This window comes from Oreochromis niloticus, linkage group LG7 (genome assembly GCF_001858045.2).
Source record: "Oreochromis niloticus isolate F11D_XX linkage group LG7, O_niloticus_UMD_NMBU, whole genome shotgun sequence".
Taxonomy (NCBI): Eukaryota; Metazoa; Chordata; class Actinopteri; order Cichliformes; family Cichlidae; genus Oreochromis; species Oreochromis niloticus.
Genome location: NC_031972.2, coordinates 64490713 through 64508077, shown reverse-complemented (window position 1 = coordinate 64508077; position 17365 = coordinate 64490713). Strand labels below are relative to the sequence as shown.

The 17365-nt window shown below is 42.3% G+C and overlaps 1 protein-coding gene across 2 annotated transcripts in view; it reads right to left on the bottom strand.

The window, feature by feature from the left end:
* LOC100693875 (guanine nucleotide-binding protein G(o) subunit alpha) overlaps nt 1-17365 on the bottom strand; it is an 84746-nt gene that overhangs the window by 13878 nt on the left and 53503 nt on the right. For both annotated transcript variants that reach the window (XM_003447034.5, XM_003447035.5), the window contains exons 4-6: nt 11858-12018; nt 5631-5759; nt 3818-3947 (exon numbers count right to left, since the gene is read on the bottom strand). In XM_003447034.5, coding sequence (XP_003447082.1) covers nt 3818-3947; nt 5631-5759; nt 11858-12018 — 420 coding nt within the window. The remainder of the gene's footprint in view (nt 1-3817; nt 3948-5630; nt 5760-11857; nt 12019-17365) is intronic.

Here is a 17365-nt window from a genome sequence, read left to right as displayed (position 1 = left end):
AGAAGATGAAACAAAACTGAGGCCTGGATTATTTGTTCATACACAATAACAAGCCTGTTCATGCTACAGTGAAATTGATTCAGAGAAAGAGTTGAAAGCAGTTTCTCTCCAGTTTGATTTCTTTCCTGCTTAGATCAGGACAGGGGAGCAAAAGCAGCTGATTGGATTAGGGAAAAACAGATCTATAGAAAATTAGAAGAGCTTTAAAAAGTTAACAGGAAGAAAAAGAGAGAGAAGAAAGCCAGACAACATTTTTGGATTGAGCGGTTCACAGTCACAAAGAGACGCTGCTTTCAACTCTCAGAGTGTGCGTACACCTATCGGGGTGGTTTCATACCTGTCTGTGGGTGGAGCTTCTGTAGAAGATCTGACTGCTCATTGGTTAGAGAAGACAGTCGATGGCAACAGTGACAGGAGGAGTGGAAGTAGCCAGAGATGCTGCAGGGCGGAGCTTAGAGCAGGAACAGAAAATGCAAGGAACCCCGCCGCCCCAACCCAAGTCCCATTTCCTTTTTACAAAACCCTCCTCTTCTATCCCACAGACACACACATGCATCCCAAGTGCTAAAAAGAAAGTGTTTAGGCAGGAAGACAGTATCCCCATACAGCAGTCGTCTCGTCAAAGGGTGGGGGGATACGCCTGCGTTCGTAAGAGCGTTCCAACAGAAATGAGATAAGGAGGTGACACAGAAAAAACACAATGCAAGAGCTGCTGGAGTAGACGCAATAGAACAAGAAAGCAACAGTACTGAGTGTAGCGCGACCCGTGTTGATGTCTCTGTGACACACGGTGAGCTCTGTCCTCTGAAACAGCCCACGAATAAATCTGGGACTAAACAGTTTTCCTGTTCTACCAATGGCAGCAAATCTGCAAGTGTGAAAGGCTTTAAGTAACATTTACTCTGTTTTCCACACAAAACAAGCTTTTCACCATTTGAACTTCTTAAATATATCTGAAGCTGTGACTCACACGTATCATCTCTAGTTTAAACAGAAGTGCTATGAATGTCGTGTGTGTGGGTTATTATGGGATGTATAATGTCAAAGTTCGTAACAGTGAAAAGTGAATGAACGAGGCCTTCGGCCCTATCTTGTTTTTTGCCACCATTTATTATCATTATTATTATTATTATCATTAATAATAATAACAATAATAAATAAGTTAACCACCCTGAGCTCACACACGCCCTGACGACACAGCTCCACCCCCCAAATCCAAGGACTTCCCTCTGTACACAAACCACCATCACTACTGGGTGATACTTAATTTACGTGCAATAACCCACACTGTGAATATATAACACTATTTATTTTTTCTGATATTTGTATATTTGATCACTTTTGATATTGAGACTGTTCATGTGTCACCCCCTCTTTCTTTGCCCACATGTGAGCAGATGTTCTGTAACTCACTGTGCATGCTTATAGTGACATTAAAAGACTAAGTCACATGACTTTGGCGATCTCTAGTATTCTGGGAGTTCTTGGGAAAACATTTAGGACCTTTAAACACAGTTAAATGCAGGCATGGAGTATGGCATCATGAAACAGCCTTCAAAACAAGTCAGCAGACAGAGCAGTGAGGACTGCAGATGCATGATCTCGGTCTGATAGGGAAAAGAAAAATCTCCCGTCCAGGAAGGATTAGTATAATGGGAAATATTGCCATTCTAATTAAATCCACAGCCTATGAGCGACTTTGATGAACTGCCCAGAAGGGATATGCAGTATGTATTACTTCATCACTCCCATTACTGCGGGAGGGTTGTAATCTTTACCATCGACTGTGTAACATCCTTACTGCGGCTCGTAATTTTGGAATCAGACGCATCTGCTAGTAAAACTGACAGAGGATGCAGCAGCTCGCTGAAAACTGGTTATCTGCCTGCTGATTATAACTCCTACACTTAGTGTTTGCTGTTCAACAATAACAGTGTTAATTTGAGTTTTTGGAATTATGTCTGCAGATTAAAAAATCTCCAGCTAGTGTTGTCTGAACATATCAGCGGTGTTTTCTTTCTATCGAGCGATCATGAAGTATGACACCTTTAATTGAAACCCCTGTGGCGCTGGTGCAGAGGTCACAGAGGCTGCCTTTCACCGTTGCTACAGCCCAAGCAGGTTGCCCTTGGGTGGGTGTGTCCTGCTGTCTCTCTGCCTTAGGTGCCACCTTTTTTCCATACAGCTAACTCCCATCAGCAATTAGAAGTATTTAAGGCCAGAGAAGGTGAGCTGCCAGAGAGCCATGTTGGTGGTTGCAGCTAGTGAGCTGTGTTTGGTGATTGTTTGCCCCTGCTCGGTGGAGAGGCGTGTGTTGGATGACTAATCCTTTTTTACTTACTTTTCAGTTTACTGACCAACGCTTGAGTTTTGTTTTGTTTCTTTAAATGGTGATAGTGGCTTGTCTCTTTTAGTTCAGTTGTTAATAGAAGCAGTAATAAAACTCTTTAATTTAACCATTTTGCCTCTGTCTCCTTTTTTTCCAACCTGGACACTTTGTTACTTTCCCTCATCCCCTGTACCTTTTTAAGGGAACTACCTGTCACCACCTGCACCAATCAAGCTGCAGTTTACAGCTACATCATATATTCATTTCTTAACACACATCTGTGACCTAGCTGCACAGAGGATCAATGCAATGGCCACTGTTTCAGTTCCGTATGCGAAACATGCGATATGGCAGCAATCTGCCCTTCTGTTCTTGAGTTACTGCGTTGACTACATGTGGACAGAAACGCACTTTGAAAAAGGTCCAGGCTGCTTCTTTTGGTGAGATTTTTCTGTTTCCATATAGGTTTGTAAAGACGCATGCACGACTGTGAAACAGCAAGCTCACAGCTACGACTGTTTACAACTGCATCGCTATTTATACGGTTGCACAGAAACACCACATTTTAAATGCACTGAGAAAAGCGGCAAAAACAGGTCGAAGCTATTTGTGAGCACGTTTTGTGATGGATATTTCCTCTCCTCGAGCGCCCGTCTTCTGGTGCTCCCAGCTCAGAGGGAAGCTTGATGACAGCTGCATAAATAGATGAGCACCTGAACACATTTCGACTTCCTGGAATTCTCCCAGGATTCACTTTACGCTTATAAATAGGTGCGAGTGCTGTGCATTCAAATCAGCGTATTTGTTTTAGGTTGCACGATATAATCGTTAGGGATCCTCTGTGGCTGATGTAACCAGATAACTTCTTTCTTCTCTGCACTGACGACACGTCACCTGTCCCACACTCTACAGTCGCTATCTCTTCCACGCAGCATGTGGAACATTCGCTATGTCCAAGTTAGAAATTTGTTTATTGTCCGTTGCAGTGAAGAATAATTTGCATGGAGAAAAATAACTTTGCATTCAGTTACAACTTTTTTTTTTAAAACAAACAAGTCTGAAAACTATTTTCCGTGGGGACTTCAGCGTCCTCACGTATACTGCAGCAGGAAGTGAGTAAAAGCCCAGAGGATAATTCCACAGAAGTTCATTGTGTAGTACGACAGTATCAGCATGACGTGCGGTTTACCACAGAGTCAGTCTGTGGGTCCTAACGGAAATGCATTAGGTATTTATATATAACCCTTTCAGACGTGCACGGCTTGATTTCTTCAGACATTTCTCCATCCCCGTCACAAGCTTTATGTCCGCTTGCATGTGACAAGGATAGATCTATCTTTATACTGGCTGCTTGTCGTGTGTGCCGTGACCTTTGTTTTCCTAAATCCAGAATGTATAAACGTGGGAAGGATTCACTGGAATACAGCTCTGATGCTGGTTATTTGGCAGTGACAGAGAGAGAGCACAGCTGTGAACACGTGTCCTTACCGTGGTCTCGTCCTCATGCAGCACCTGGTCATATCCGCTGAGCGCCACACAGAAAATGATGGCTGTGACATCCTCAAAACAATGAATCCACTTCTTCCTCTCTGACCTTTGACCTCCCACATCAAACAGCCTGATGGACACAAGAGACAAACACGGGAAACAAGATCAGATTTTTTTAACACAAACATAATTTAAATCGTCAATTATTACATTTGTACAGAATAGAAATGATAAATTCAATTCAGTCAAGTCAAATTAGAAGGTGATTCAATTTGAAGCTCATTTCGAAGCATAATTCAATTTGAGAACGACTTCTTAGTAGAAGTCCAAACTGACGGAGATCCGGGGAGTAAAGCAGCTTTCAGTCCGTGTGTTTAACACAGTCCTAATAACAGGACACGTTTACGTCCACACAGAAGGACTCTGGCCTCAGTCCTGGACCTGAAGGTGCTCTGAGGATGTCTGATATTAACAGCGTGCCGAGTGGCGTCACAAGGATCTCCTTGGAATCTGATTTTTGAAACATTTTGTGGTTTAAAGAAACACAGAAACACAGTTTTTTTTAACCTGCCTTATGCTGACATAATTTCCTTATACTGTTATTTTGGATATCACTGATGAAGATCTGACATGTGACTTTCACTTATTCACGTTCTTCAGATGAACAAAGGAGCTCTTATATTTGCTGTCAGAAGCTTGCAATTAGGAATTCCTCTGCATGAGTGAGGACAGTGTATATGCTCACTGTACCTGCTGACTGCAGTGTGTATAGATCAGGGTGTTAACCTGACGCTAAATCCTATCAGGGTTTTATCACAGTGAGTGAAATGGAGCTTCAGAGTATCTGGATTTGTTTCTCCCGTCTCTCCTCTGCAGCGACAGTTTTCCGGATCGATTACCACAGACACGTGGCAATTTCTGACGACAGGTTTGATTTTCTGAGGACTACACTAGAGCTGAAACTGTCGGGGTAGCTCAACATCTGTCACATGTATACAAAAACACACACTAACCAAAAAACAGGCGTCTGCTGCACTGAGAGTAAGTCAACTGACGTTGCAAATGACCAGATTCTGATGTGCAATTTTAGAAAAGAACATAACAACCACCCTAAAGGGCTCAATCCACAGTGAGATGAAGTCAGTCAAGTCTGTATAATGGTAGGTAGGCTCATGGGTTACACCCAGGAGAGGAACACTGTAGCCTCCCACACACTGCCTGACTGCTAGTAATAGCAATTGAGCTGACAATATTTAGGCTTCTTCAACAAAGCACAGCCAGCACAACTCCTACACAGCAGTGAGAGTGACAGAGGAAAGCATCACTCAGCAGAACGAACTGCACGATATAACCCAAGCAAAAGAAGGAGGAAAAGCAAAACAAGCATTAGCTGCCAAATGTGATGTGCATCCATCCAAAAAAAATAATTGGTGTCTATGCTGCACTTATTAACCTCTCTGCTGTCTTCAGTTAGGACATGAATGTGTGTTTATACCTGCACACATCCACATAAGTAGGGCGGAAAATGAGCGATTAGATTAGACGCCAGAACAGGACTCGTCCCTTCTCTTTCCTATAATGTCTCTCCTCTCTGTCATCATTCCCACAGCTCCTTGTTCTAATTGAATCAGAGCTCATTTAAAAAGAAGGGAATCATAAATATAGACACTTGTTTAAAGCATTTAATCTCATTAATTACAGGCTGGAGTTCCTACTGTACGCTTGGATAGAGGAGCAGTAAGAGGCACCGCTGCGAGTAAAGCACAGAGCGCACACATCGGGGCAGCTGTCGCTTTCACCGATGGATACTGACCTGAAATGAAGGTTTTTGAAGGTAAAGTGTGTCTCGACGATGCCTGTGGTCTTCACTCGGGTCCTCAGGATGTCCTGCTCTGTGGGCTGGTAGTCTGCCGCACCAATTCGATCTAGGCTGTCTAGGTAGCTGCACACAGACACACAAAATTCAGAATCTGACACAACAACTGTTTGTGTACCCATACAACAACTGCAGGAAAATACAACGTGTAAATGAGGCCAAAAACATCAGCGAGCCATTGTTCTCACCAATTTCCCTGAAGTGTCCTGTACATCCACCAGGTCATGTAAGTGGCTCAGTGTTGCTGATTGCATTGACAGAGATGATGAAGCGAATGGATTTGTGGTGCTATAACCTACTTTCAATTTAAGTGTGAATTTGTGTTGCATAATGAGCACAACCTGACACCCACCGCTGTAGATCTGTAAATATCTGAGCTAATTCCAGGTGTTTCTGTTCTTTCCCTGCTCCTTCTATGGGAAGTGAGCCTCAAATCAACACTGCAGCAACAGCAATGTGTCACATGGTTCGATATGTGATTCTAAAAATCTATTTTAGTAGCTCAGAAATGTTGATTAAATTTTGGTTTACTGGATAACAGCAAACCTCTCGCTGCTACACATTAGATGAATAACGTCTGTCTGAAATACAAAGTTACCACATGGAGCAGCCACTTGGTAACAAGTGAGAAAGGGGAATGGGAGCATTCACTTATGTAATGGAATATCCCTGGAAGTGGACCTTTATTTTTTAATGTGGACGTATAAATCAAATAATCGTGAACAGCAGAATCCAGAGAATCGTTCTCTCAGTCACTCGAGCTCTCACACTATCTACTGTAGCACAAAGCTAAGGGCGACAGAAGGAAGAGCTACAACTTCAATAAAGTTGAATTCTATTCTATTCTACAGTTATGTTAGAGTCACTTTGTGTTGTTAGGTTTGCCTGCATCTTTAACATCTGAATACTGCTCTGGTTCCAGCTGTACAATATGCACCTTGGAAGGTTTAATCCTTCATTTATTTCTTTCTTCAAATAAAGATCAAGCATCACCATCAGGGCAAAGGACACAGACAGTAAGTAACATTTACAAAGGTTGTAAAAGTGTTCATGAAGCGTCTTTCATAGACGAGTGGTCACAAAGTGCTGTACAGAAATAAAGTAAAGGAAAAAGGAAAATTAAAAGCCATAAAAAAGATGCATAATAAATTAAAATCAGTCAAAGTATCAACTGAAAACCAGGTTTAAAGTCCACAGAGTCATCTAAATGTAACTGGTGACAGCCCAAACTGTTCAAAGTGTTGTTTCAGAGCTGTTAGGAGGATCATTAGTTACTTCTAAAAGACAAAAGCTAGAGAGATGACGAGAAAAAGAAATGGATGGTACGCTCTCACAGCTTCAGCGATAAGAACAACTGATTACAGAGAAATGAATCTGAATTATATTGTGATTATAATGTGAAAGCTGTAAGGAAGACACAAGAAGACTGCATTTTTTTATCCTGAGCAAAGATGAAAGTGTGAACAGCTGAGCCTCGATTTATTTTTGAAATTGAAAACAAACAAGCACCACATCCCGAAGATGTGCGCACCATGTTTCTACACAGCATCCGCTGACTGGATTAGTGACTTGGTGTTAAAGCATGTTTCAATTCACAAAATGAAAGGATGCTAATTAGATTACAAGGCAGTCAGTCAAACAAACCAGAGCACTTCATTACAAAGCAGTCCAAAGCAGATCAATTATGCCGAGTGGTTCATACAATTTGCATGAACCACGTGGTATTTCAAACTGAAAAGTCACAAACATTTTGCAAAGAAGCAGCAGATTCCCAAAATCTAGCATGTGGGAAATGTTAATAATGAGCCCAAAGAACTGCGAGGAGCTTAGAAGGTTTCACTAAGAAAAAAGGAAAGGTCAGCCAGACTGGCCAAAATTGCTGAGTCTTATGGATTTGCCATTCGTGACCTTCAGGAGGTCTGAGCCTCTCTAACAAGAACAGGTCCGCTCCTCCTGTTTGCTGTTTCCATTCTGCTGTTAGGCTAAACAGAAACACTTTTTCACATGAACTCAAACTAACACAAATGCCATTATAGAAAGTACAGAGCTGCTGTCCCACAAAGGTCTCAAACACACAGTAATGTCAACTACACACCACCTTCGGACAGGCAGGTGACTCTTTGTATGCTGTGTTAGGCTGTTTTTTAGCTAACATACTTCTTGGTGCGCTAGGTCAACGAACACCGACCTCAGGAGTACACACAACATTATGGCTTATCACTAAAAGAATGCTTGACCCAAAAGCAACTTTTAACAGACTTAATGCTGATCTGCCACGTCACTGGGCTTTGGCTACTAACTAATGTGTAGCTGGGTAGCTAGCTAACCTAGCAAATCAAAGATGATGTTTGGAGGTGTAGGCTTTTATAGAGCTGTATTTTACTAAGGGGGGAAATACAGGATCATTTTTTATTAACTTTCCAGTAAAGTGTTTAATAATTACAACAGTGGTTAACTTAATTGGTGTTGTGCCAAGGAACAATGATCTCTGACACGGTCAGACTGATTGCTAACTGCTAACTGCTAAGCAATGAAGGCGATTTCTCTCTTATGTTCCAGCCCAGGCTGGAAAATGAGGTAATATGGATAATGGACAAGATATCCAGGTGTGCTTAATATTCCCCACTGATTATGATTTGATGTGTATTCTACAGCTAAACGTTTTATTCTGATATACACCTTATCTGTTTCTGAAAATGACGAGAATCCAATCACGGTTCTTACGTAAAATGGGATTTGAATAATTATCTCTTTCATGTTTGCTGTTATTCCAAATGTGATTAAAGTTGGGGAAAACTCTAAACTGGGCTAGTTATGTCCATGAAAATGGACTAATAAACCTCTGTGAGTTCAACGGCCGCAGTATTGTTAACAAAGCTATAACACTGAACACTAATTAACTAAAACCGCGATGAAGTGCCATGGAAGAGTTGCATTTCTAAATTGTTTTTGGAGTAATAGCCAACCACAATAACAGGAAACCAACCCGACAGGGACATCTTACACAGAGAGTACGAGAGAGCCAGATATATGGAGTACAGCTGTATCGATCCCCTGCTGTATAAACTCAAGTGCAATGACTCTACATGAGCCATTTACTAGTGCAGTGGCTCACTACAGAAACACAATCCATCAAGTGAGAGCCATAAGCAGCCTGTCAGCTCTATACTTACGATAACACAAAAAGCTTCTCATGTTTACATTAAAGCACCGATTTACTGTATAAACATACAGTACACCCATATACTCTATCTTCAAGTATAAACTAAATAACATTTGTTAATACCATTGTAACAGTGACACAGAATTTACTATCTCCATGTAGCATTATGTTTTTTTATGGCAAGGGAGGGGTTGGCTTAACCGTCTTAACCCATAGCTGTTGCTAAGTAACCAGCCTTTAGTTGGTTAGATGTCTCCCCTACTGCGATGTCCTGACACATATTTAAAACCAGCACTTTTCTACAGAAGCAGCAGCTACGTGATGCAAACCCATGAAAGCTGGCCACAACATAAAAGTGCTCTGAGTCAACAGAGGAAAAATCTGTCATTACTTAGCACGAATGAGAAGAAGATGGACCAGGAAAACACACACACACACACACACACACACACACACACACACTGCAGTGGACAAACCAGCATCACTGTGTTTAGCAGTGATCTAATAAATGATCAACATGGCTAAAGCAGCTTTGCATTATGACCCAATAACATGTACAGCGAGTCTAAATAGTCAAATGTAATGCAAGCTGTAGAATTAATATATTGAGCACAAAACAGAGACTGTGACATTTAACTGTAACGTTTATCCAACATCGATGATGGAGTGTCTGTAATAACTGGGCATTATGCACAAGCTCTGTTTAGTATTAAAGTGTTTTTAGCCTGATGAACTCAGCCCATACTTGCATCCAGCATCCATTTAACTACTTTGCCTGGTATTTTTATGAAATTTCATATGTGCAAGATTGATGTTCACGTTTTGAATGACTGACTGTGTCATAAAGGCAGTGGATGTAAATCACAGTCAGAGTGAATGTGCATTGTGCTAAATAGGTCAGCCCATGCAGGGTATTTGCACAGAGAGAGACAGAGAGGTGCTTCAGGCAGGACTTGCTCCTCTCAGACCCTTCTGCTTTCTATACAATAAAAACACATTAGATGCATTCATGAGTACCAACACACAAAAAATTACTATTAATATTATCAATAACTGCCAACTTTGGACCGTTTTTAACATTCCCCACATGAGAAATAACATTAAATTTATCTTCCGTTAAGGGTTTTCAATAAAGACACAAGAAACACACACACACACACACACACACACACACACACACACACACACACAGAGTTGAACCTTGTGTGGTCTGATCATGTGATATGTGTCCTATCAGTTCATTGGCTGGTTGCTCTGTTCTGCTCCACAGGCCACAACATAATAGGAAGAGTGCATCAATCTTTAACGTGACATTTAGCACACACACACACACACAGTCTTACACACACACACACACACACACACACACACACAGTCTTACACACACACACACACACACACACACACACACACACAGTCTTACACACACACACACACACAGTCTTACACACACACACACACACACACACACACACACACACAGTGGATGTTACTTAAGTTACTGATTACATGTAAATGCTGATAGGAGTATGTTTGTAATCCTTCACTTTGCCTCCTCCATTTCTCTCACTCTCTGCTCTCTCGTGCCTTGTGACCTTTACATGACCTTTTATTAGCTTTTCTCTCGCAGCCTGTATCTTTAAATTATAACATCCATGTAACTTTCACTGAGTCCTCTGCCACGATCATTTTTCTTGATGTCGTGCTGTAATTTTACTGGATGTAAGAAGCACAATTAAACGACAAACACGGCACTTGAGGGAAATGACTGCTTCTTCTTCCTCTCTAACCCACCCACTCGCTCTCTCTCTTCCTACCTACACATGCACTCAGCATAAATTAAACCCAGTAATGGTGATTGACTGTAATAGGCAGGGTATGATCGCATGAATAAACAGTAGTGCGTATGTGTTCATGTGTTGTGTTTAAAGCGGTGTAGCAGCTACTAATGACTCATGTATTGATCTGGTCTCAATAAATCAGGTAACTGCTGACGCAAACACAAAGACAAATATATTTGCTGTGATGATTAGGTGCATCTGTGGGGATCACTATAAACACTTTGTGTCCACAGCCACCAAAGTGATGGGAATCATGCTTAAACTCAGGGTACCCTCTACTGAGCCGACAGTCTTATCAAACAAGATTTCTATTTTGTTCCTCGAAATTCACAAAATGCTAAAGTTTACTGTCTGCTGCTTAAAGTTTGAAGTGATTTGCTTTAGTCAAAAGTTATGCAGCAAGTTGTGTTGAGCGATCAACTGCAGGCAGCACGCTTCTCAGGTTGTTAACCATGCAAGCTAGCTATAAGCTATTAGCATTAGCCAGAAACGTCCCAGGTGCTGAGGTTTTGCAGACAGTTGACGGCAACATTAGCTTGTCGGCCGTGTTGGATGTGTGATACTCATGTTGTTTGTGTTTGTAATCCTTCAAAGATGTCTGGAATTACAAAAAGATTTCAATGTAAGATGAAGCAAACGAGGTCCGAGTCGCACTGACCTACAGACCACACAGTTCCCCAACCAGTTCCACAACTGGTTGGCAAAACCTTGCGATTGCTTTGGCTGCTCGCACACTGCTGTTATTTTGTTTGAAAGGAAGTGACGATGTTGTCTACAAACACAGGCCAGCTGCTCTTTTCCGAGATGTCGCTGAAAAGTGCGACACAAACTGGAAATGGAGCCAAATTTGTGTCCTTTGAAACAACATTCGAACATTTTCTTTTCCCGTCTGTGGCTCGTAGTTAGCAAGTATTTGCAGACAGACATCGAAAACTAAAGAATTACAGCCAACTGTGCCAACGAGTGCAGTCATTGGGTGACGTCTGTTAAACAGTCAGTGATTACGGCACAATCTTCATTCATGAAGCGATCTCATTAAGCTAACTTTTGGTGACCAGATCAGATTTAGGTTGATTTGCTGCTATAGTGGATTCAGTACCGATATCAGTAACGTTTCCAGCCTCACAACAAAAACACCAGAAATAAGCACATGGACGTACTACTGCGCTGAATCGTTGAGCTGGTACTCTCGGGCGCGGCTGAAGCACTCCTGGATGCCCGAGTCAGACCACAGACGCATCATGGCGGAGAGCAGCTCAGCAGAGTAAGGCTCCGTGTCCTCCATACGACTGACCACATCGCACACCATCTTCGCATCCGCCTGAAAGAAAACACAGCAGGGAGGCAGCTCCAGGTTAGCGCTCTCAGTGAAGGGGCTGTGGCATTAGAAGAGCATCATATTGATTATGGGACGCTGGAGTACAACAGTCTACCACTGGGCAAACAATGTAATCAAACCATCTTTGTGAGAAATATTTAGAATGTAAAAGTTTCAGTCGTAGCACGAAATGTGTACACGTGTAACACGCGTGTGTACAATATTAGCATTAGAGGGCAAGCAGAAATAAAAAAATGTCAAGAATATGACAAGAAGGAAGACAAAACAGAGTGACACCTATTTATTCTCTTGGTGCAAAGTTTCCACAAGAAGTGATGTAAAAACCACGTGGACTGCAGCAACATACAGACAGTCCACTTCAGACATTTGGACTTTATTGGCTAATAACAGCAAATACAAACAAAAGAACCAAAAAGACCTCTTTCAACATTTCAGAGCAGCTGGGAGGGACAGAGCTTTTTTAGCCTTGTTTGTTTTTAGCTGCAGAGGCCCAAAGAGGCGGTTGTTGTCGTGCAGCTGTGATCCGCTTCCTTCAGGGGCAGAGCCAGCTGATCTGCACTGGCTGCCTCCCGGACAAAGACGGCAGCTACATCAGCTCCTGGTAACCGATACAGCTGAAGAGGAGTCGCTGTCTCCAAAAAGCTGTTTGGGGCATGTGATTACAAATGTCAGCGCCGCGCTCCTAGCTTTGGGTTATACCCAAACTTTAACATTTCATTCTTGTAAAGTATCAAACATCTTATTATAAAGAATATTCATGTTTAACAGTTATAAGCAGGGCGGTTAACTGATTGGAAAATGAATGATTCCTGAATGGTTCCATTTGTTTTTACTGGGCTGTTCAGTGTTTATGGAGAATTTCAGCTTGCCAATAAGCTCAGAGTAAAGCAGCTGAGAGATCCACAGCGTTTGATCCCAGCCCCCTCCCGGCCTTCGCTCTTTCATTATTGATTTCTTTTCTCTGCACTTACATGATCGTTGTGCCAGGACACTCAAGCCCTGACCTTTGGACTCCTTTATCAGCAAAAGAAGCCAGTGTGCACCGTGTAACTGTAACAGAGTGACTGCTGTAATGAATGCTTTGTCTTTTTGTCTTCAACACACACACGCACACGCACGCACGCGCGCGCGCACACACACACGCGCACATTGCTGTCCTAAACAATAACCTGATTGGGTGATAAATTCATGTTTGCTGAATGATGATGAAGGTTAAAGGTGAAATGCAAATGAATGAAATAGAAATATTTGATGGGCGTAGACTTTGTTCAGATAAACTGATCTCTGATCTGTTATCGTCACGTTTCATTTGCTGCACTTTGTTACATTTTGCAGACCATTTCGTATTTTGCACATGTTGAAACCCTCACTCGCCTGCTGCCAAAGTCCATACCTACAGCATGCCGTCATCGTTTCTAGAAAGCTCTAAACAGGCTCATTGTTCTTGAGCTGGTGATGCAACAGTAAAAGTGGCAACATATTTATCAAAAAACAGAGCTGAGATAATCAAAATCGCCGTGGCTCGGTGATCTCTGCGTCAGCGAGATTTAGATACAAACATTCATTCTGTAAATGTGATATTTACGAATCACTGTCCCCACAGTGAGGAAAATCAAACACATAGAACAATGAAAAATAAAATATGAGTGCAGCTGAGTATCCGTGTTATCACTTCATCTACAAGCATCGTTCGATCGCTGGAACATTACGTCACCAGTTTTTAAAGCCGTTCTTTTCTAGACTCAGACAGATGTTACTAACAGATCACAACACCTGGAAACACGAGCTACTTGAATTTCAAATTCCCTACAAACACACAATCATCTGAGTGCAGACATGAATCAAACTCATGGATATTACACTGACGGTCACACAGGTCTATAGTGCAGCCTGAAAACAGACGCACTTCATTTACTGGATGAGTTCAGGTTTGTCCCTTCAGAGTGAAGTTGACACTTTCCAAATTAAACAGATACAGACAAGGGAAGGGACATTTCCTCCTCCTTAATACTTTAATCCTACATTCTTATGATCTGACTGATTTCATTTCTTACACTCTCTTCTTTTTCTGTCTCTGAGTCACTGTAAACAGTAAACTCTCACTGACTCTTTAAAAATAAAGAAATCTTAAGATCACACTGACCTGGATGTACACTTTTGGTAAATGGCCTGTATTTGGCAAGCTACATTGTAGCCACAGCCGCCCCGGGGCGCACTGACAGAGGCGAGGCTGCCGGACACTGGCGCCACCGGTCCCTCTGACCACCACCAGTAGGAAACGGGTGAAGGGCCCAAGGACACAATGACCGAGACTGTCCGAGCCGGGGTTCGAACCGGCGACCTTCTGATTACAAAGCGAACTCCCAACTCTTGAGCCACGATCACCCCTTTTAGATCTACGATGTCTTTAACCATTAATATAAGGTTCATTTGGACTTTTATGAAAGCTGTCTATCAAACCGCCGTGCTGACTAAGCGTGAGACGAACTCGGCCCACAGTGGCTGAATTTGAAAGGTGTGGTTTAGTTGTGGTCAGAGAGCCTCCCAGCTGAGACCGACTGTATAATGCTGGGTTTTCACTGTTTAGTCATAAAGTAAAACAGGAGATGTGTTTTAATACTATTTTAACAGCCTCACAAAACAACCAAGTGAATGTGCTGACCAGTTACAGACGGGTGGTTACATGTTGGGTCCAGCCACAACTTTGTAAATCAGTCAGATTTGTCAGGCTGCAAAAATCACTCATTGAACTGTGTGAACACTCTGGCAGCTGTTTGTGTACAGTAGGTAATAACGAAGCGTCCTCACTTCAGTTTCTTCACTCCTTTATCGTTGCTCCATCACTCTGTGGCAGCTCTGTCTGACCCGAGTCTCCTTTTCACCTTCTTCACCCTCCCATCAAGATTTTAGTCATAGTCGGTCTCCACCTCTATCAGTCTCATCTCCTTACAGCATTTTTCTGCCCTTCTTTTCTCCTTCGCTCTCAGCTCAAAGTCATGTCTGTTTAGTTCTCTCTTTTTGTCTCTTTCTTCTCTTTCCATCTGTCCACTCGTCTATTGTTCTTCACTCCAGCTGTCCCTGCTTGTTTCTCTCTCCATCCTTTGGTTAGCCTCCTCTCCTTATGTCTGCTTTTGGTAATCTGGATCCATCAGTCCCCTCACAACCGTCTTCTCTCCTTATTAAAGCTTTTCTTTAATAAACTCTTCTTCTCACCTTCACGACATGGACACGACCTGCTCTATTCTCTGTCTCTGCACCGTTTTATTTCTGTCACCACAGAGCATACACATGACAAGTGTGTTTCTACTCGACAGATTTGCACTGGTTTGTTTTTATGTATCTGCATGACACGCGTGCATAAACACAAACACACACTCAGGTGCGTGTGATGTTATTAAACCTATACCGTTATGATGTTGATTATTTGCAGCGATGCTTTGCTTCTACTTTATGCTCTTAGCCAGAACAGGCAGGGATGTAAAATAGAGTTCTTGCGTCTGTTAGCTTCAGTATTTTTACACAAACATGAGCTTGAAAAAGCTCAGCAGTTCAGTTCTGCAATTTAACATAATGTTAGAGTTTTGCCTGACGCTCACTCTGTGTTTCAGTCACTGTCATCAAAGCTCAGACGCTCTGCATCACACTGCATCAAAGTAGGCAGTGACCATAGTGGTGGAGGGGGCGGAGACCAAACACGTCTAATAATCAATAAAATGAATTTTGGACTTGATTTGAATTTTCTCAGGTATCCAGAACATTCAGATTAATTGTTCGACATGTTAGCCGTGTTACATACATATTTCTTTCAGCTTCTTCCAGGCAACAAACATGGACTCCTCGTATTACTACGGTGAGCGGAGGCAATTTTAAAAAAATCAGCTTAGTCATAACACGCACTCGAGGAATGAATCATACTTCTACAGTTTCCTTTGTTGAAACAGGGACATGGCAACCGTCTGAAGCACACCGTGACCTTTACACTCTCTGAACTCTGTTGGATGTGTATGCACACACGCATCCACACACGCACACACACGCATGCACAGACACATATGCGCGCACACACACACACGCAGCTACTTTTTTCTCCAGTTAATGACAGTTGATGAAACTGCTTCTGCGACTCGGCTATTTTGGGTTACTTTACTACAAATGCATGTGTGTGATGTTTTTTATCTATTTACCTGCTCTAAATCCCCACCTAGTCAATGAATAGGCAATCAATGCTGCCATCATCATCACCACGATCATTCCCCCAACGGCCTGTATCTCAATCTTGTTACCATGTCCCAGCATTCAATAGCCAATCAGCACAGTTCAGCACTTACTGTTGGCCTTTCACTGCTCACTTACTGCCTTTCATCTACAGCCAAATCATCCCCCTGCCTGCTACATCAGTACGCCCACCCAGTGCAACCAACATACATCTGATCCGCCCATCTGTGTTCATGTGTGTGTCATAATGTCATGGCTCAAGTGTGCAATAATGGACCTATCATCAGCCAGTCCACTCCATTTGAAGACTTACACACAAACATCACCTATTCTGCCCTTTGCCATTTATTAAGAACTGTGAAGAAAGCCCTCCACCCCACCCCCACCCGTCAACCACCACTTCCACTTCTGTTCCTTCCTCCCCTGACCACACACACACATCCTGTTTAAAACTAGTTTTTTAAACAGGACGTGGTCGTTGAGTCTGCCTGTTCTAAGTTATACCACAGACCCAGATATCGATGAACCCTGCACAAAACTCGATGACATGTAAAAAAAACATCTGAGGATAATAAATTACCTTTGAATGTAGACATAAGATACGAAATATAATATATGGATAATTTTTTAATTCAGGTCTTTTCACTCACAGGTGTATAAAATTCAGCTCGTAGCCATGCAGTACCTTTACAGACTGAAATAATTCAGGTGTGGTGATGTAACAGGACGCCAGCATTGTAACGAGTCCGTTTGTAAAATGTCGTTCCTGATAGATTCCATGAGCAACTCAAATTGCTATTATTGTGAAGTGGATGCTTTTAGGAACCACAGCATCTCGGCCACAGTGGCAGAACACTCAGGGTCGCCCACTGTGCTGCGTCAAAGTTCCTGTGGCATTAACATCAGCACAAACACCGTGTGCCAGCAGCTTCATGCATGTGTTTCCATGGCTGAGTACAGTTATCCATTCTTTGCGAGTAAGCAGTCCACTGCACCTCACCATGTCCTGAACTTTACATAATAATAAATAATACGCAATCATCCGTCTCACGTGAGCTGTATCACTATGTAAATGGGCCCATTCTTTCATTACTCTGCTGTCCAGTGCTGACCT